Consider the following 21310-nt stretch of genomic DNA (forward strand, 5'->3'; position numbering starts at 1 on the left):
AGGTGGATGGTTGCTGGCAATCCTTGACTTTCCTTGGTGTCCTGTGGCTTCCAATCTCAGTCTCTGTCTTCACATGGCACTCACTGTGCATCTGTCCTATATATGGATACCAACTCTTTAATTAGGACCCACCCTAATCCAGTATAACCTTATCTTAACTTAATTACATCTATACAGATCCTATTTCCAGCTAAGATCATGTGTCCAAGTGGACATGAATTTTGGAGGAATACTATTCTGTCTTCTACAGCTGGGTTTAAAAATTTTTTTTCTTATTATTATTCTGCATGTCATGAATCCTTTATAATAAGTACATGATATTTTACAAAAAGGAATAAAAGGATGTTTCTTTTTAAAAGTACAGAAATGTGAGAAACCACAATCTATGATAAGGATGATGCATTAGTGGGAAAAGAATGTATTATTAATAAGTGTTCCTGGCATAATTAAAATAAAGACATTAAAAATAAAATACAGTTAATTTGGAGTTTTGGATCATAACAGGAATAAAATTAAGATGGATTGAAATCTAAGTACATGCAAAGGCATAAAATGTCACTTTTTAAAATAACTATGTAAGACATAAAATTAAGTGACTATGAAGCAGTGTTTTCACCACCAAGAGATTTGTTTTAAATCCTGTGTCCTAGAGTCCCAGAAATTCTCAGAGAGTGCTTGGGCCCCGGAATCTCCATTTTTATCAACCACCCTACACTTTCTCTTATAGTCACTCTGCCAACCACAGTTTGAGTAGTAGTGGTATCAATGAATAGGTTTATATATATATAAACATAAATAAAAGACAAGACTTTGGGAGAAAATACTTGTAGTAATTAGCAAGCAAGGCATTAATATCTATATAATGAGTTTCTAATAATCAGTAAGAGAAAGACATCTCAATAGAAAAAAGAGGAACGGCTATAAACAAGCAATTCACAAAACAAATACAACTGATCCCCCCCCCCAAAAAAACAGGTAAAGCAATCTAAATCTCACTAATTACTAGGAAATGGGAATTTAAATTTAATAATGAGTATGTGTGTGTTTTTTGTAAGATTGACAATGATCTTAAAAATTACTAATAAGGTGTTAATAAGGGGAAGGGAAGAGGAGCTAAGACAAACACCCATGTATACTGTTAGTAATAGTTCATTACAACCTCTTTAGAGTGTAATTTGGCCATGTCTACCAGTACTTTAAGTTTTTACATCCCATGTCCTAGCCATCTCACTTTGAAGAGTCTGTCCCACAGATATAACAGCACAATCTATATGATATAACAGTGTGCAAGGATATTCATTGTGGCATTGTTTGGATGGCAGACAGTCTGAATGTTAAAAGATAAAAAGTCTGTGTGCACCCACAAATGGAACACAATGGAGATCTATATGAACTGATTTGCAAATATGCCCTTAGTATAATTATGGCTATTAGATGAGAAAAGAAAGTTGTAGAAAAATGTGCAGAGTGCAATCTCATTTTTGTTTCTAAAAGCATATTTGCATGTTTATATTTACCTGTGTAAATGATACCTACATATTACAGAGAAGGGTCTAGAATTGAAGGAGTAAGCTGGGGAACTTAGTCTGAAGTTGCTTGCAAAGTGAGTAATCTATTTTATTTAGCTAATTATGGAACTTTTAAAGGAAGATGATATTTATCCCACTCAAGCCATATCTTTTTGTTGCCCCTGAAAAAAAGAAAAAAGAAAAAGAAAAGAAAAACCTGGGAGAAAAAAATGCATCAAACCACTCGAATTACTAGGGATTATCTCTGAGGATGCACCAAAGCAATAAGGGACACACACACAATTTACTCTTCCACTTTATAATTATCATAATCTCAGCATTGCACATTCCTTCAACTTACCTTACCTACAGAGGAACAAAGATCAGCATTTATCAGACTTCCTACCAGAAACCATGCAAGGAAGAAGACACTGGGGTGAAATATTCAGAGTTTTGAAAGGGGAATAAAAATACACTAACCTTGAATTCTGCACTTAGCAAAACTGTCCTTCAAAAGTAAAGGAGAAATACAGACTTTCTCAGATAAACAAAAACTGAGAAAATTTGTCACCAGTAGACCTGTCATGCAAGAAATATTTTAAAAAGCTCTTCATAGAGAAGAAAAAGGATGAGGGTCAGAAACTCAGATCTGTGTAAAGAAAGGGAGTCAGAGAAGAAATAAGTGAGAGCGTTAACGTTGTCCTTGGAAGCCCTTGGCATTGACAGTGTTGAATAGTACCTGAACCCCGAGCTCCTGGAAAACAGTGAAGGTTAAGAGATCTCCCATCCTTTGTGTTCAGAGAAAATGTCTCACTGCAAGAAACCCCTCCTCCCCGTGTGAGTAGACACATCTCACAGGAGCACCCTCCCCACCTCCGCTTGATTAGTTACGAAAAGGCCAGACACAGACCCTCCACGTTCCCAATCTTTGCCTCGTAAACGAGCTGAACTGTGTTGTCACCACTGATCAGTGGGAACCAAATGCATTAGTCAGACTTTGGTTAAGCTCTCCTGCCCTGGACGCCTTAACTTTGCCCACCCTCCGCCTGAGCCAGCAGACAGCCCCTCCTGAGAAGAGGCTAGCCCCAGTAGAACATTCTCTGATCTACTATCTGATTGATCATGCCCCTTTTTCCCTCCACTCCCCCATAGCTGCGTCTTTCTAACCTTGTTTACTCCTTGTATAAAAGAAAACCCCTTTTTGCCTGACTGGAGAAGCCTGCAGATCTTATGGTTATGGCACTGCCTACTTCCATAGTCTCCCTCCCCCTATTGTGAGAGTCTTCCTCCCCGCTCCTCACGCCTTGCAATAATTCTTTTGAGTAAAGCTTCCCCTTACTAAGTCAAGATTTGGCCGGAATCTTTTGCTGGGTTGGCATTTATTGTGACATATTTCAAAATGGCTACTCCCCTCACCCCAGCCAAACAAGGGGGTTTTCTCTGTCCTCGCTGTGAGAACCTGGTGGGGGTGGCAGAGGTAAAATCCAGGAAAATGTGGGGGATCCTTGCTTAGATGGCTAGTTCATCCTCAGTATCCAGCAGTTTGTTGCAGATACCATGTAAGTGTTCCTTCCTGATCCTGGCTCCAGTGGCTTCTGCTTCAGGCAGGCAGGTCTGTGTGGTCCATGTTCTCTGTCCTCACCTGTCTCTCCAACTTTCACCGTGGTGGTTTATCCTGGAAGCTCAATTCTCTAAGATCTAAGAAAAGTCATTGATTTTCTGTTTGTTCAGCTTTTTTCTTGCTGTGAGGGATGGAGATGTGATTTCCAAGGTTCTTGTTCTGTTTTTACATTTAAATAATGGTTTTAATTCCCACAAGAATTATACACTAGTAACCTATGAATTCACCTATTTCTTTCAAATAACACTATTTTTTAAAATGTGCCTGAGTTGCATCCCATCTCTGGATTTCTTTTCCCCATTTAGTGAGTGGTCTTTTCTTAAAAACAAACAAACAAACAAACAAACAAACAGAAAAACCTGGATTCAATCCCTAGTACCTCCATTAAAAACAAATAAATATACCTAATTACTTCCCCTCAAATAAAAAAATTAGAAATTAAAAAATAAAAACAAACAAAAAATTACAAAAATTTAAAAATTTGGGGGGGAAGATATAGCTCAGTGGTAGAGTACATGCTTAGCAGAAGGTCCTGGGTTCAATCCCTAGTACCTCCATTAATTAAATAAACCTAATTACCTCCCCACTCCAAAACAAAACAAGTTGACAGATTCAAGAGTCCCAAAAGTTTGTGTCTCACTACCAGCCTGTTGCTAGTTAGCCAATCCTTTTTGAAGGAGAGATTCTAAGAATGGCCTCCTCTCCTGTCTTCTTTCCTTTCAGTCCACAGTTAAGTTAAACGTAAACTCAGTGCTTTGTGGTGTTTATGGGCAGAGGGGATTAGCATTTATTGGCAAATTACAGTGCCCTAAGGACAGTGCTAAGTGCTCCTCAAGCTTCAGCGTGCACCTGAAGCAGCTAGAGCTCTGGCTTAAATGCAGATTCTGGCTCAGTTGGTCAGGGGGAGGTCTGAGTTCCAGCATTTCTGACAAGGTGGTGCCCAGGTTGCTGATCTATGGCCACACTTGTCTCCGTTAATCCCTACTTACGTGTAAGTACTCTGAGACTGAAGAGGTGAAATAAAAAAGCTTTTACACAGCTTCCCAGCTAGTCAGTGTTTAAATCCAGGTTCTTCAGACTTCAGAAGTGGCAAAGGGATCCCTGTGGTTAATTATCCCGTCTTCCCACAATCACAGCCCTTTATTTAGATCTCTGTTTAGGACATGGTTGTTAGTTGAGTTGTGTCCCCTAACCCCATACCTGTGACTGTCCTTAATTTGAAAATAGGATCTTTGCAGATATAGTCAAGTAAAATGAGATCAAACTAGAGTAGTGAGACCCGAAATCCAATATGAGCTATGTCCTTATAAGCAGAGGAGAGCAACACAGACACACGAAGAGGAGCAGGCCAGGTGAATCTGAAGCCAAGATTAGAGTGATACAGCCACCAGACAAGGAACCCCAAGGATTGTGAGCCACCCGCAGAAGTTGGAAAAGCCTGGAAAGGATTCACCCCTAGAGGCTTCAGAGAATGTGTCTGTGCCAGCACCTTGATTTGGGACTTCTCACCTCCATAACTGCCAAACAATGCAATTCTGTTGTTTTAAGCCTCCAAGTTTGAGATCATTTGTTACAGCAGCCATCGGAGACTAATAAAAACACTTAGTGCAATACCTTGGTTTTCCAGGTCTCTGAGCGAAGCTCACTGCCATGCTGGACTGTCATCACGCATGTTCAGTGGCTGCCAAAAATACTTCACAACAGCACAAGCTCTCATCCTCCTTTGCTTACTTGGATTAAGAAAATTAGAAAAAAAAATGTTCACATTATGAAAGTAAATCAGTCTTATTGTACATGAGAGCAGAGAAGCCCCTGCTTTGCTTTTGTTTACAAATACTTTTAAAGTAAACCCTATTTTCCAAGAAAAAATTTTTTCTCCACAGGGAACACATTTTGTATGCATGTGATTAATTGCCTGGATATTTGCTCAAGAACTGTACTGCTAAGCAAGTGTTTATCATCCCCAAATCTCATGACATTTAAAAAAGAAAAACTTCTTGGGGTTGCCTTATATTTGCTCCTCAAAAACATCTGTGCTGCAGAAACTTAAAATTCAGAACCAAGTTTTATTTCATTCCTCTTCTGAAATCAAGTACAGTATTTTGGCATTAGTTGACCTCAAATGAAGATGAAATAGACTAGGAATGAATTTTTCCTCTTTGCTCCCCATTTAAAAGTCCATAGTAGTAGGGAAAAAAAGAATGTTCCTATTCCTGCTGCTGTGTAATAAATGACCCAAAAACTTAGCGTCAATAAAACAACCATTTTGTTATGCTCAGAGATACTGTGGGTTAGGAATTCAGGGACCGTACAGTGGTGGGAATGGCTTGTCTCTGGTCCCCAATGTCTTGGGGCTGAGCTAAGGAGACTCAATGGCAGAAAGCAGAAGGGGGACTGTGACTCAGTAGCCAGAGGCCACAGGGACTCACATAAAGCTGTTGCCTGGAACCTCCCTGAGGCTATCAGCTGCATCACCTGTATGTGGCCTGGGCTTCCTCACAACATGGCAGCCTCACAGCAGCTCAGTGCTCCAAATGTGAGTGTCACAAGAGAATAAGAGGGGCAGAGACTACCTAGCCTTTTCTCACATACCTTCAGCAGCTGTGTCATCACTTCTGTGCATTCCGTTGGTGACAAAGAAATCACTAAGGCTAGCCCAGACTGAAGGGGAGAAGCCTGGGACACCACCTCTTGATGAGTGTTCAACAGAATGCGCCAATGTGTGTAAAAGTCTTCACAATACATTTTACCAATGAATTTTTCAAGTATCATATAATGAAAATAGTGCCACATGCTAGTTGAAAGCTACTCTCCAGTTTCTGTTTGATTTTGAGTAAGATATTGCCCCTCTATAGCCCTCACATTCCTCAACTGCAGGATGAAGGGCTGTATTAGGTGGATGCACAGCTCCTTTGCAGAGCTATGATTTTATGGTTCTTCCTGTAATTGTACCAGTTGAAATGTTGGACATTCTAGTTTGAATTTTATGGCTGACATTTATCTGTTACACTATTTAATGTTGTATTTCTATGTTTCGAATATTTTTTTAAAGTCTTCGATTATACAATCTGTTTTCTTTGCTTTTTGTATAGAGTCTTTTTATTTAAGGTGCATATTCTTGTTTTATTGGCTACTTTGATAAATATAATATTACACTTACTTTTACTGCTTTATTTTTTTAGATGGCAGTGATGAGATCAGATCCTTCCTCTGCCCTCCTTTTCGTCTATAACCTGATCTTAATAATGTATTTCCTAGCATGTACATTTGAGCAGTATAATCTGCTTGCACTTCTCATACTTGGTGTGGCAGCTTTAAATCACATCCTCCGACTAGGGTAATGGTCAGATGGACCCTACCTCCCATTTTCTCCAGCTGCCCCTATTTGTTACTTGTGTCATGTCTGTATCCTCAGTGCAGATGGACTTTAGGCTCTTTCCCTCCTGCTTCGTCACGACAGCACCTTCACTGCCATTCTTGCTGCGGTGGTTTTGCTTAACTGAAGTTCACCCTTTGAGGGTTCCTCAAGAATGTCTCTTGGGAGTCATGGTCCCTGAGTTTGTGCAATTTCAAAACTCTCTATCACCTTTACATTTGAAGCGCAACTTGGCTGGATATAAAATCTTCGGGTCGTGGGGTTGGTGCTGTTTGTTTGTTTTTAACCTTAGAGTTATTGTTCCATTGTCTTCTGGGGTTGACTATTGCTGGGAGGAAATCAGAAGCCAGGCGGGTCTTTCTGCCTACTTACCGAAAGGACTCTTTCTTTAAGTTCAGATAACTTTACTAGAATGTGTATCTATATTATCAGTTTCTCAGATGTAATGTGTGCTTTTCTCACTTAAAATCATGTTTTCTTTTATCTGAGAAAAGATTGTTTTTAACTATGCGTTTAAGTATATATTCTATCCCATTACTATTGACATCATTATTGTTGTCATTACAGGTGGGGAGTTCTAACCACGTGTACCTTGTGTCCCTTTGCAGTCTCTGGTCGCTTTCATCTTCCCTCTAATTCTTTTAAACTTATAATTTCCATTATTTACTTTTCTAATTTTTATTTTTTATTTCCCTCACTATGTTTTCAACAGCATCTCTTATCCCTTGTTTGCCTCCCAATGTATCTTCTTTATCTGATTTTTTTCTTTTATTTTTGTCTCATCTTGCTGTTTCTTACTTGCATTCTCGTGTTTCTCTTAAGGTGTCTTCATAGAGACTGTTTCCTTATTAGATTTCTTTCTTTCTTTTTTTTAAGAATGAGAATATTCCTTAGTTACTGGTATCAAATAATCTCTGATGTATTTTAAAGGAAAAAAAAAACAACAGAGCCGTGTATCACTAATTGATTAAAATTGGGAAAAGAAAGAAGAATTATAAGTGTGTTTGTACATTCAGAAAATATTCTCTGAAAGAATATCCAAGAAATTGTGACATTATTGCCCTCCAGATGGGGAACATGCATGTTTGGAAGATACAGTGTAAAGGGAGTTTTTTTGTTGTTGTTGTTGTATGCCTTTTGTAGCTTTTGAATTTCAAGCCATATAAAAAGTATTATCATTTCAAATGAAACCAACTTGATCCTAAAAACTTAGGTCAGCTAGAAATACATATGTGCTCAAATACTTATGACAGATTTTTAAAGTAAGAGTTAAAAATAATGTTAGCAAGAGGCCCCTTGCTTCATTAGACATCAAAGTGTTTTATAGATTTCTTGAATTGAGTGGGTTTAGGCCAAGGCTAGAGAGACAAATGAATAGGTCAGAATAGAAATGGGAGAACTGTCCTTGCCCCAAACGAAGCTCAACCCCTGAACTGGGTTCAGATCCTGTTCCTTCTTGTTTCTGATTTTATATCCCTCATCTGCATGGTTCATTTTTTCTTTCTCCTTGGTTACTTCATCAGCGTGCAAACATGCTGAATTAGTTTCCATTAAAAAAAAATAGTCCCTGATTCTACACACCTTCTCCAAACAGCCTCCAAACACCTACTTCTGTTTCCAGTGTTCTGTGCTTCACCCCTGTTCTCTTCTCCCCATACTCAGCTGGGAACCCTCTCCTCCTGCAACAGTTCTTATCTGTGTTGCCAATGACCTTGAGCTCACGAACCCAGTGACCCATTTGCAGTCTTGACCTTAGCCACCCCTCAGCAGCTTGAAGGAGCAGATCCTTCCTTCTTTCTTAACACACTGTCCTCTCTCCATCTCAGGGCACCACACCCTGCCCTCCCTCACTGGTCATTCCTCTGCATTCTCCTTCTCTCCCCTGGGCCCTCTGATTCTCTCACTTACACTCTCTCCGCAGGAGATCCCCAGGCCCTGCACACCACCTGAATGCTAACCCTCCCAAACTCATATTTCCAGCGTGCGTGATATCTGAAGGCCAGAGCAAAACCTCAGGCTATCCGGAATTTAGGTCTACGACTTTCTTATTTGTTTGGATGAGTATGGACTCTAGCTCATTTTTAAATAACTGACTTTTCTTTCCGTTGCTTAAGTTTCTTTCACAGAAGTTGGTTCTACCCGATAGTGACAGGATTGAAATGCAAAGTCATGCGTGCTTAGAGTACATTTCTATCTGTGGGGCAAGTCATTATTATTTTTGCCTCTGCCGGCTATATGTCATGCTGGGCATGCCTACTGCCGAGAGTCTGCGATCATTTTATTTTAAACGTGGGGCTCCTTGGTTGGTCTCTGAATCTTTGCAGTGTTTAGGGGTGGGTGCGTGGGTGGATGTGCACATGTGTGCTTTTGTGTGCATTTATTTTGAAAAACTTAGAGATTGGATTCAAAGCAAAACTTTATCTCAGTTGAGAGGGAATAATTTTTTATTGTCACTGCCTTTTAGCTAAAGACCACTTCCCGTGGCTTACTTCTTGATACTCTACTTCTAGAAACATTTGGAAAGATTCCAGATTCCATCCCCTCTCTGAACACAACCAGTGACTGTGCTGCTTCCATGTTCCAACTTATAATAATGCTCTGAATTCCTCACTCATCTGACGTTGTCTCTTCTATTATTTGTGTGTGTGTGTGTGTGTGTGTGTGTGTGTGTGTGTATTGTTTATTTTTCTGGTTTCTCTCTCTTTCTTTCTCTCATTTTTAAAATATGTTTTTCTCTTTGTCATTGGTGTTCTTCAGTTTTTCTATAATGTGTCCAGGTATAGATTTCTTTTTATTTATCATGGCTGGCATTTTTTGCATACTTGAATATATGTCCTGATGTCCTTGTGCAAAGGTCTGTGTAAATACATCTGCAGGCATTGCTTGTTCTTTACTCTTTCTCTCTTGATTACTTATGCAACTCTAATCATATATTCATCTCCTCAATGTCCCTACCATTCCTCTTTACTTCTCGTTCATGTTTTACAAGATATGAAAGATGACTAGGCATTAACTGAGCAAAGTTGGGGAGGTGCAGGGGTATTTCAGAGGGAAGGGCATGTGGTTACCAGAGGACAGCTGAGAGAAGGCACCTGTGGCTGATGCTCACAGGGTGAGGGAGAGGAGTGGGAGGGAGCTGGGGACACAGGAGAGAGCAGCTTGTACAGGGTCTTAAGCTAAAAAGCAGTGGGAGCCATTGCAGGGATGAGTGATGGTGACAAGATCAGATTTGTGTGTTGAAAAATGCACTCAGCCTTTGGAACATAGGATGGATTGAAAGAGGGCCAGACAAGATGTGAGGAGATGAATTAACACGCTGTTGTAGTGTCCAGGTGAGAAATATTAGCTTGTCCTAAGGTGGTGGCAGTTGAGATGAAGAGAAAGGAGTAGAATGAGAGATGTTTAGAAGACAGAAATCAACAGCACACTATGTTTTGGAAGTTCTGGTGAGTACAGTGAGAATGGAACAGAAGTAAAGGACATACTGTGATACGGAAAAAGCAAGAGAAGTCAGTCTTTCAGGCTGCACACCTGAGGGACTCTCAGGTCATCAACTAAAGATTACTTGAATTAGTGAAGTTATCTCTAACCAAGAATTTCCTCATCCCAGTTGCTTTCTCACTCTCCAGGTGACTGTTTCACCCTCTGTCCTCTCTCCCCGAACCCCAGCATGTTTTCTGTCCTCAGTCTCCAGTCCTCCTCACTTTCCCTCATGACGGGGCTTTCTATTTCAGGGAAAAATGGAAGCAATCAGAAGAGAACTCCCACACGCTCCCATCACCATCCCTGACCTCCTGTCATATGAGTATATCCCCCTGTAGTCCATCTTTCCCCATGTTCCTGGAGGTGAATCATCCCAAGGACACACCCTCCACTCGTGCTCTGGCTGCCCCTCCCTTCACTCCCTCCACTCTCACCTTTCTCTTGGCACCGTCATGTTTTCTACTCACTTGGATTATCCCTATCAGCGTAGAAATACGATAATTTTTTTCCCATTTGAAAAAGACCCTCTTGACCCTGTGTACCTATCCAGCTATGACTCCATTTCTCTGCTCTCATTTGCAATTGTCTACCATCGTCAGAAGAGTTGTCCACACCCATTGTCTGCAGTTTCTCCCTTCCTGTTCTCTTGAATAGAGTAAGGAGGTTTCTGCCCCTACCTCACCACCCAGCCTGCTTTCACTAAGGTCAGGAGTGATATTCATGTTGCTGAATAAATGGGCATAAATGGCCTCAAGGTAGGACAAACTGTGTGCATCTCCACTCCCGAGCCTCCCTGTGGGCTCATCTCCAGGGGAACCACATTCTTGCTTAGCTTTTTCCCTTGCTCTAACCTACTTCCTGTACCTCCCTTTTCCCATGGTCACTCTCTGATAAACCTCTTGTATAGATAGCCTCTCTCAGGCTCTGCTTCTAGCAACCCTGAGACAGCTCCTCTGTGCCTCATCACTTCATGTTCAGAGAAAAACTGCCCACGTCTGTGTCAAATATGAAGCTTTCCTAACTGTTTTAATTAACCTTTGCCAAGATGCCAGTCTATCACGTGTCTGAAAATTTTGGAGCTAGTTAAGAAGTTCTGCTTAAGTCCTTCTGTCTCTCTGACCTACTTTCACTCAGATAAGGATATCTTGCTATTAAAATTGTAACTAGCCTCTAGCAGAATGCCCATTAATTTACAAGATCTGGCACATGGAAGGTATTCAATAAATATTTTTAAATGAAGGAATAACTTAATCGATTCCTTTGATGGACTTTTGTCCATTAGCCTCATGCTGTCCTTGCTCTAGTTGGTATCTTTTGCCCTCTAGGATCTGGAACCTTGAGGAGGTGCTGACTTCTGCTTCCACATAAACAAGACAAAAACTAAAAGGTCAAAGCTTCTCTTCTTTTAAAAGACAAGCTCTTGAGAAAGAAAAAGGGATCTAGCACAGGTATCTTCACAAAACAGTCTCTTAACAAATGATACTTCAGCATGTCCGAGAAGCTTGTGGCTGGAAGAAACCTTTTTTTTTTTTTCTTTATTTATGTATTTATTTTACAAAATCTTATTTTTTAAATTGAAGTATGGTTGATGTGCAATATTATATGTTACAGGTATACACTATAGGGAGTCACTATTTTTAAAGGTTATATTCCATTCATCACTATTACAAAATATTGGCTATATTCCCCATGTTGTACAATATATTGTAGCTTATTTTATACCTGATAGTTTTTACCTCTTAATCTTCCACCTCCTCTTAACGGCCATTTATTCCCACCACTTATTATTATTATTACTATTTTTTTTTTAATTTTGGAGGGGAGGTAATTAGGTTTATTTGTTTGTTTAATTAATGGAGGTACTGGGGATTGATCCCAGGATCTCCTGCATGCTAAGCACGTGCTCTACACTTGAGCTATACCCTCCCCTCCTTCCCACCACTTCTTGCTCTAATCTTTCCATCATGTGATGAGGTAACATAGGCATGGATCCAATGCTTGCAGGCAGTAAGTTTTGTTAAACCCATTTTCTGGCAGCCTTGTTTAGCTTTGGATGGCTCTGCTTGGTAAAAATCTCTTCTTTCCCATTCATGCATCATTGTGCCTTCTAATTCCCATTCATTAGTCTAAATCCTACCAATTGGGGCCATGTTAAATATATCTAACTCCTCTTCCACAGGATGTCATTCAGATATTTGAAAATAATCATCCTATTTCCTCTAAGTTTCTCTGATGCATATTTTTCTGTCTTTATCAAAATCCAGCCCCTCTAATATGCTCTGATTCCCATCTCCTCTGGCTTCTCAAGGGTTTCTGTTCCAACCTGCTCCACTGTCAATCTCTCCCTGCCGAGTGCTTCATTCCTATTAGAACTGTGCATAATCTGGGATGGTATGCCCAGCTCTGGCAGACTCGACATCCCCCTTTTTATAGCAAATATTTTGCAGAGCTCTCTTTCTCTTCTATACTGGAATTCATTGACAATGTAACTTACACCCAGTAATGCCTTAGCCATAATAAAGTAGAGAAATAAAAGGAATACAATTTATAATAGGAAGATTTATTTTATTGTGCAAATGCTTGGGTTGTGTGGTAGGTAGCATCTTAAATGGCTCCAAGTTAAATTATTCTTTTGTGTCATCTCTTCCACTTGAGTGTGGGATGGACCAAGTGACTTACTTCTAATGAATAGAATGCAGCGAAATGATGAGATGCCACTTCCAGGATTACATTATAAAAACTGTGACTTCCATCCTCTGTCTCCTTCCCTCTCTCTCTGGTTTTTGCTTATTCTGATGAAGCAAGCAGACTTACAGAAAGGACTATGTTGGAACAAACTATGTAGAAGCTCTGGCCGACCACCAGTGAGGAGCTGAGACCCTCAGTCCTAAAGCCTGTATGGAACTGAATCCTGCAGTAACCATATGAATGAGCTTAGAAGTGGATCCATCCCCAGTGAGCCTTCACAGGAGACAGCAGCCCTAGTGGATATCTTGATTGCAGCCTTGTCCAGAGGCCCTGAGCCAGAGGGACCAGCTGAGCTGTACCTGGATTCCTGACCCAGAGTAATGTGAGATAATACACGTTTTTCTAAGCAACTAAATTTCAGGATACAGAGTTACTTAGCAGTAGAAACCAACACTGCATAATGAAGTGGTCAGATGCTTGCATCTGTTTCTGAAGAATCATTTGTTTAAGGGAATTAAGAGCAGAAGTCATTCTGAACAGAAAGTTCAGGACTGGGAGAGAGCAGAGATGACTAAAAAAAACAATGTTAGATTGCAAACTAGTTTTAGGAAAACTGGAGTTACTCCAATGTCGGCAAAAATCATCCCCTTTGTAGCCAAGGAATCTTCGTACCATGTATTCTAAATTTAAAAACTTAGTGAACAGTGGGGCTCTTGATGTTTTACTTCCCTGGACAAGCAGAATAGTTTGTTTATAGAATCTAAATCTTTTCCTGGGCAAATGTTTTAATCTTCAAAACACATATTATCAGTGCTCTTTGAAATAGTTTTTTTACCTCCACTTAAATATGTGCTAAACTTTGACTATAACTGCACTTTTTCCTTCTCTCCTTGGCATCAGGATGTCTGGTCTTCCCTCTTTGATGGTATGAGGCTCCTCCTTCTGTAATGACCAAGGGGAAAACCTTGAAGGGGCTTCACAGTTTGATCTCTTTCTCACAAGGATGAAGGAAATATCCTTAATTGAACTGGTTAAGTTGATAACATGTCAAGACAAGTTACAGACTGAGACCATTAAAGTGAAAAAAATGAGGAGGTGTGGGAATCTTACACACGAGTTCAGCTTTATTTATTATTTATAAGTGTAGGGACAAAATTTTCTATGTTATGATATGGGTCAGGGTGGCAATAGTATTATAGAAAACAAATCGCTTTGCAACTCATCTTGCGGTAGAGCATACATTCAGGGTTAATTTTGGATGAGATACATGAGATTATGCAGGATTCAGAGCTATCTTCTTTTTGAAAACTACCCTGTGCAAGGCAAGATATCCTTGGCTCTTTCCTACTAAATGCCAGCAGCTCCCCTTTAATAATTGTGACAGTCGGAAATACTCCCACAAAATTTAAAAACTCCCGTCTGAGTGGTGGCACCCCATTGAAAATCGCTGCTCTATTATTCCTTTAAAAATCATCATCAAATCCCGTCAACTCAACTGTCAAAACAAACCCTGTGTGATTAGTCCTTGAGCAAGACTCCACCCTCAGCTCAGGAAAGGAGCATAAGACTTAGCCTGAGTCAATCAGTGACTGTATTCATCTGATGACAATCATTGGTCCAGGGTACACGACCCAATCAGAGCCAATGGCATGTAATGGAGCTTTTGCTTAATATCTGGGAAGAGAAACTCTGGTCTTCCCCGCCAACCTGAGTGACAGAGCTTGTAGGGTGTGGAGCTGCTGAAGTCATTTTGCATCTCATAAGCTGTAGGAAAACATGTAGCTGGCTCTGGTTCCCTCAAGGGGATTCTTTCCAGGCCATAAGTACTGCTAAATTCGAGGAGAAGGAAACAGTATTTCTACTTTATGGGTCAGGGACACATGGCCGCTCGGTCAATGAAGGACTTGTATATGCAGCCTGTGATCCTAGTCCTTTCATACAGTATTTTCATTGCACTGTATTGATCCCTGAACCAGTTATGTTGTTTCCAAGACTGCAATCTGTGCTCTTAGGGGAAGGAAGAAAAAGCAGAGTCAACACATAAGTGCACAAAAACACTTTCTCAGTCCCAATCATTTTGTTCACTATCTGTTTCTCCCCACTAGAATGTAATCTTCATAAGGGCAAGAATTTTCACCTGTGTTGTTCACCACTATATCCCCAACATCCAGGACAGCGCTGCTGAGAGATGGCAAAAAGGTAAGTCTTGGTTTCCTGATTTTCTGTTTTTACCACCCAAACAGTATTCATTGATATCTACTCCCTTTCTGTTTTTTAGCTTTTATTATGGAAACCTTATATATATATATACATAATAGAGAAAGCATAAATGAATCGCCTTGTACCCATTACCCAACTTCCCAATGTCACAGCCACTCTAGCTTCACATATACCTACCTTCACTCTCCCTCTGTGACCCTCTAACTAGATTATATTAAAGCAAATCCCAGTAGACTTCTGTCTCCTGGGTCAGGGCATTCTCTCTGGGACGACCCATCCTAGTTCATCACCCACATCACCACTGCAGGTTTTAACAATGGTGCTTCTCCAGCAAGCTGGGACTCTCAGGGCCTCGCCCAGCACTGGGGACCACCAGGGATGGGGCTTCGTTTATAGCTGGCAGGTGGGTGACCCAGCTCTGTGATTCCGCTTTAGTGTCTATTTCCTCGGCTCACTCACAGCACCAGCTGTCTGAGGTCAGGTTCTCTGGAGACAGACATGAAGATGAAGATTAGTGTGAAACAGGTTTCCTGAGAATTGACCTTGGTGTCTTTGCCTCAAAGGAATCACAGAAGTAACCCTGAGCAGAAGTAGAATTGTACCTGTAAGAAGGGCCTCAGTCCATCCCACAGGGACTCTGAGCTGAGGTGGCCTTTCAGACTTGTCCAACCCTTGAGGGAGGGTTCAGGCCTCTATCTCCTCCCTTCCCGGACCAGCCACTGGATGCTGTGAACTTGGTGAGGGGCGGCTCTTTTCACTGAGGGCAGTTCCCAGCGAGGGGCTAAGAAGAGAGCCTGGAGCTACCAACACTACCAGAGTTGGGGGACAACGAGGGGAACCTGGGCACCACTGCAGCCACACTGTCCCCTTTTAAACTCCTCTTGACCTGTCCATCCCTTATTAAGCATTGCTTCTCCCCAGGGCCCATTCTCAGGCTTTTTCTTTGACTCCCATTTCTTTGGGGGAAGGGAGGGTGCATGACACCTGCTCTCCTGGCTGTCACTAGCCCCCGGTGCCTGGGACCACAGGGTTTCCTGCCCCCTGGTTTATACTTCTGTTCGCACCTGGCCCCTCTGGAATGCCCACCTCTTGTGTCACCTGATTCGCCCCCTAAACACTGCTCCTATACTTGGCCCTAATTGCCTCCCTGCCCCACACACTGTAGACTCAGGCTTCTGTCCTGCTGTCTCCCAGCACAGATTATCACAACCCCTGGGAGTGGAAATGAGATACATTACATGCATGTTTCCTACTTCCTGCCTCAGTTTCCAATTTTGCTCTCTCCTTCCATCCCCCAAACCACAGTCCATCATCCACACTGCTACAGGGGGGATGTCTCTCAAATACAGATCTTTATTCATGCAGGCATAGTGACCGAGCACTTGCAATGTCGTGCCTAGATTATTTTCTGGGCCTGGCATGGTGAGCGATGCAGAAAAAGTCTCTGCTCTCCTGGAGCTCACGTTTCAATGGGGAGATACAGGCAATTACAATAAAGAAATGGATAAATGAGTGAACACATAAGTCAATATTAGACAGTGATAAATGCTATGCCAAGAATTAGAATAATGTGATAGAGTGCTGGCATGGCTAGCAAAGCTTTCCAGCTCTCTTCTGGGTATGGTTTGGACTCTGGCTTGACACAAAAGGCCCCTCTGGAGACAAGTTTTGGGCTCCTGGCAGGGACAGATGGGGGTTCTTCCTGCCTCTTGGATCTGGTCATTTGGGGAAAGGCTTTTCCTGGAGGGCCAGGCCGGCTGCCTGTGTTCCTCCTCCCCATCCCCTCTTCCTTCCCTTATCCTCCCAGGATCCCCTGGCTGGAACAATGTCCCTTAGGAGCCACAGTGACAAAAGCCCACTGGCCTCAGCAGGTTTACTCTTATCAGTGACTGAACCCAGACAATTAACAATCGATTTCAACGGCCATTTCTGCCATGATTTTGGGGGAGGAGATTTTGTTGTTGTTTGAAACACAGGTGCAGTGCTCACTTCTACTGAGCCTGTCACTGGGGCTTGATTTGCAGTCCCCACACTTGGCATTGCCCCCTCCCAGCCCAGCACCCCCTCCCCAACTCCACCTCCCTGAGGTTATGGAAGGAATTTGTGCCAAGTAGGAAAACTAAACAAAAACAAAACAAAACCAAGCAGGTTATCAGTGGGTTCCACATCATGGCTGATAATTTCTCAAAAATCCCGGTTCTCATTGAGAACCCGTGACTTCATTTCCCTGCACTCCTCGCTGGGGAGCACAGATGAAAGAGGGAGCAGGGGTCCATCTCTGTTGTCTCAGAAACGGAAGCCCCTGGCAAGCTCCCTTTGGCAGGCCGCCGCCTTTGCTTGCTTACCAAAGCACCTAATCATTAACCCCAGGACACTCATGGCCGATTCCCTAAATACCCCTGAGGCCCAGCCGGAGCCCCTTTCCCTCCTGGCACCTCCTCTTTCCCCTTTCACTTGGGCTTTGCCTTCACTACCTTCCTGCCACTTCTCCCTGTCCATTCTGTGCAGAAGTGGCTCACTGTCTTCGCTTCGCCTCCCCCTAGCGGCAAGAACGGTAAATCACCCGCTGGCGTGTGGGCTACAGTAGCTCCAGCTCACCCACTCCAGCGCAGACTGAAAACATGTTAACATGACAGAAAGACAAACACTTATCACTCAAAGTTTTTATTTTAACCACAACAGACAGTCCCATTGGAAATCGCGAGATATTTATTCTTTGCTGTTTGATTACACAGAAAAAAATTACACATGAAAAATTGTGCCTCTATAAATCAGAATTTGTTAACTTAAATCATCAAGCCTTTTAGGTGTTTTTCTGTTATTACGCATAAAAATACAGTTGATGAAAAGTAAAAACGTTCTTTGAATGTTTCTATCTGAATGCCATGTGGATAAGTTGGTTCTGTAAGACTGATACTGGTCACATTGACTGCTCTTTTGAGTGGAATCAACATGGTTCACTGAAAGAAAAGTGTGATCCTAGGGTTATGCCTGAATTTCTGAGGCTGAATTTCTGAGGCTGATAGTCTTAAGAATTGGGGTGAGCTGCTTGATGTGAAGGCTAGGAAGACCTGCAGCTAAAAATTTTACCCCATATCACGTGGTCTGAAACGATACACTTACCTTGGGCCAATGTCAAACGCTCTTATCAATAAGCAGATGTCATTAGAATCAATTGATTATGGGCTCTTTTTCCTTTCCATTGTTAAATCTCTAAAAGCCTAAATCTGAGCCTCTGGGAAGGGGTGAAAAGAGAGTGCTGAAGGAGCTGTGTCTATTTTCATGCCACAGGGAAACTAAAGAGCAGAATGAGAAGTAGGGACAGAGGATGGGGGAGCATTCCAAGTGACAAAAGGGTGTGAATGGGGAGCTCACAGCTTTACCTCCAGCTGTCCTAGGGGACCACTTTTGAAAATTTCTATTTCATGAGTCTTTATGAAAATTTCTCTCCTCAAAATGTCAGTGGTACAGGTCAAGGGCTGAGAGAAAGACCTTTATTCTTTAAGTTACCTAAGTATTAACACATTAAACCCTCCGAACAGCATTCCAAGGGAGGCACTGTTATAGTCATAGTGCAGATTAACTGAGGCACAGAGACAGTCAGTGACTTGCCTAGAGGAAGGGAGGGGGCAGGTTCCAGCCCGGGGGCACTTCAGCACATGTGCTGGAGCTGCTCTTCCAGCTGGAGGGGCGCATGGCTCAGCTTTGGAAATGTGAGCTGATCTGATCTTTGCAGTGAATCGACCATGACCTTTTAGGGCTCCTTGATTGATTATCCATCAATCCTGATAAAAGATCGTCTTACACTGAAGCTTAATTTAGCACACAGAATCCTATCTTATCCTTCAGGATTCTAAGAGGAATTCTAAACAGATCAGTTGGAATCTAGGTGGCCTCAATTTCTACAGGTTTGCACAGTAGAGAGGAGAACACTCTTCACCCACCTCCACCCCCATGGACACCCATTACATCAATTATTTTTTTGTAGAACAAAGACATGCTTTCTTTAGGAAAGTTTATTTGGGTGGTTTAAGTGTTTTAAAAATCATCAATCGAAAAGTTTCACTGCAGCAGGAGCTGGAGAACTTAGGCCCTGTGGCCTTGTCCATACTTGTCACCGCACAGCATACTGTTCTGGTGGGGCTGCAGAAAGATGGGAGGAAAAACCACTCCATGACTGAAACCCAAACTCACTTTGTGCATGCAGACAATCCACTGAGTTAATAGAACGATAAAAGAGAGATCTAATTCACTCTTATTGTAGTTCCCCCACTGGCTGTGATTTTATCTAGTGCATTAGCGTAAACCCGTGTGTTTGGACCTGTTACCAAGGGAAGGAGATCTAATTCCGGATCAACCAGTGAAAGCTGGGTAGTTCTAACCACTGACATCTGCAGCAGCTAAATAAGACCCGTGTTGCCTCCGTTATGCAGTGTTTTCTACTGTATTTCTGAAAACATGCTCAATTGTCACATAGTAAAAAATAAGTATTGGGCCAGTTCCCAGGGATGGTGGTACTCTTAAAAAAGTGATTCCAATCTTATGTTCTTTAAAAAACAACTTAAGTAAACATATGAAATAAGATTCCATTCCTTTCTCCTCTGATTACTGGTCCATCTAAAATTCCATCCATTTGGAATGGATGAGGAGATGGACGTTATCCCTGGAAAGATTGTATGTCTAGACTAGGGAGCAGATCAGTTTTACATTTTCACGTAGGAAAAAAAAAACTTTTTGCTCATGGAGCCAGATGGTACACAGAATTGCTCTACTTAATTCTGAAAGCTGTTCATGAAAGACCATACACTGGATACACTGACAGAGATGAATGCTTTGGAAAGGACTTCCACCAAAAACAGAAACTTGATTTGCAATTGAGGAGGGTTTGCCTGTTTCCTAAGTGACTGATCTTCAAGAATGGCTTTAAGAAAGGTGTGAATTAAAATTAAATCTGAAATCATGAGATAAGTAACATCTCCCTATATCCTTACATGTTTGGGAGTATGATTAATTTCTGGTCATTTGGCAGGACTGTTATAACAAATCACAATCTGAAATAAACTTCTTATATTCAATTTGTATGCTAAAATGTATCTGCTTGGCACCCAAAGATTAGATTTTTGCCAGAGTTTTGTAACAAGGAATAAGGATTTGTGTTGCAAGGAGAAAATTGAGGGAGCTGGTATTTCATTCTTCTGAACGATCCAGAATACTTTTGTGCTTAAAAATTAACCAATGTAGGCAAAAAAAAAAAAAAAAAAAATTAACCAGTGTAGGATTAGCACTTTGTATTGTGTGTTCACATACAGAAGTTCATGTATATAGCGTTTCTCTTTCCAGAAGTAATTAGGGGATTCAGGTAAAACCAATTATTTGTGAACACTCTGTGATGTAAAAGAGGTCCCTGTGCTGAACCCGACACTGGGAGATGGCAGATCAGTGTGGTTGCTTCCAGGGTGTGTTAAGTTTGATTATACTTGTATTCCATAATGTTTTACCCTTTTCATTTGTACTCATGGTTGCAGTGGTTTATGAAGTAACAGTCTGTAGGTTTCAATCCAAATGGAAACTTGGCATGAAAACTCTCAATCCAATTATTTCTGTACACATTTTGAAACAAATCATTTTGGCCCTTTTAAATTTTACAGGAGGTTATAAAAATAAGAAATTTCAGGTTTCAGATGTTTTATTGCATTCTTGTAGCATAATAACAGCTTCATTAAAAATAGTTTCACAATACAATGTGAACTTTGTGAGATGTATGAAACACACTTGCTGGCCTCCTTTGTAAAGCTTTGTGTGCAAGGAAGTTGTGTTATTCTACATTTTATGTTTCACTTTTATTTTGCTAAGATTTAGTGAGATATTGAATTATTACACCTAAATGCATGATTGTAAGGACAAAAGAGCCTGGAAGGTGAGACTACTCTTGAGGGTAAGGGCTCAGGACACTTTGCAGCCAACATCACACACAAGCTAAGACACTGGGATCAGGTTCAGGACTTATTTAAAATACCTCTTGAACCAAGAGTTCTTCAGTCCATGGAATGGGCTGGAGGTGGACGTGGGGAGCTCTCCCCCCAGAGCACTGGACTGTCTTAGAACTTTTGCTCAGTCATCATGGGAGAGCAAACATGATGGAGAAAGCAAAGATGTCCCTCTCCCCTGTGAGTTTGGGATTTGATCGTCTCACAGGCCAAACACATTTTGGAGAGTGGGAAGGAACCTTAAAAGCCATCTACTGCAGGTGCGCTTTTGCTCTTCCATTCTCCTCTCCAAAACCCCCTTCCAAACAACCCTCCAGTTTCTCCGGTGATGGGAAATTGAGTCTCCAAAGGCAGCGCCTTCCGTCGGTGAACAACCCCAGTGTTACAGAGTTCCTGCTATCAAATCTGTCTTCCTGTAATTTCCACC

General features: G+C 41.5%; 1 protein-coding gene across 1 annotated transcript in view; it reads left to right on the forward strand.

Moving 5' to 3' along the window:
• The window catches only part of LOC141579803 (uncharacterized), a 55706-nt gene that overhangs the window by 2047 nt on the left and 32349 nt on the right, over positions 1-21310 (forward strand). Inside the window, exon 2 of the mRNA XM_074378634.1 lies at positions 14782-14875. Within this exon, the coding sequence (XP_074234735.1) occupies positions 14782-14861 (80 nt within the window). The 3' untranslated portion in view covers positions 14862-14875. The remainder of the gene's footprint in view (positions 1-14781; positions 14876-21310) is intronic.

Source organism: Camelus bactrianus, chromosome 14, assembly GCF_048773025.1.
Source record: "Camelus bactrianus isolate YW-2024 breed Bactrian camel chromosome 14, ASM4877302v1, whole genome shotgun sequence".
Lineage (NCBI taxonomy): Eukaryota > Metazoa > Chordata > Mammalia > Artiodactyla > Camelidae > Camelus > Camelus bactrianus.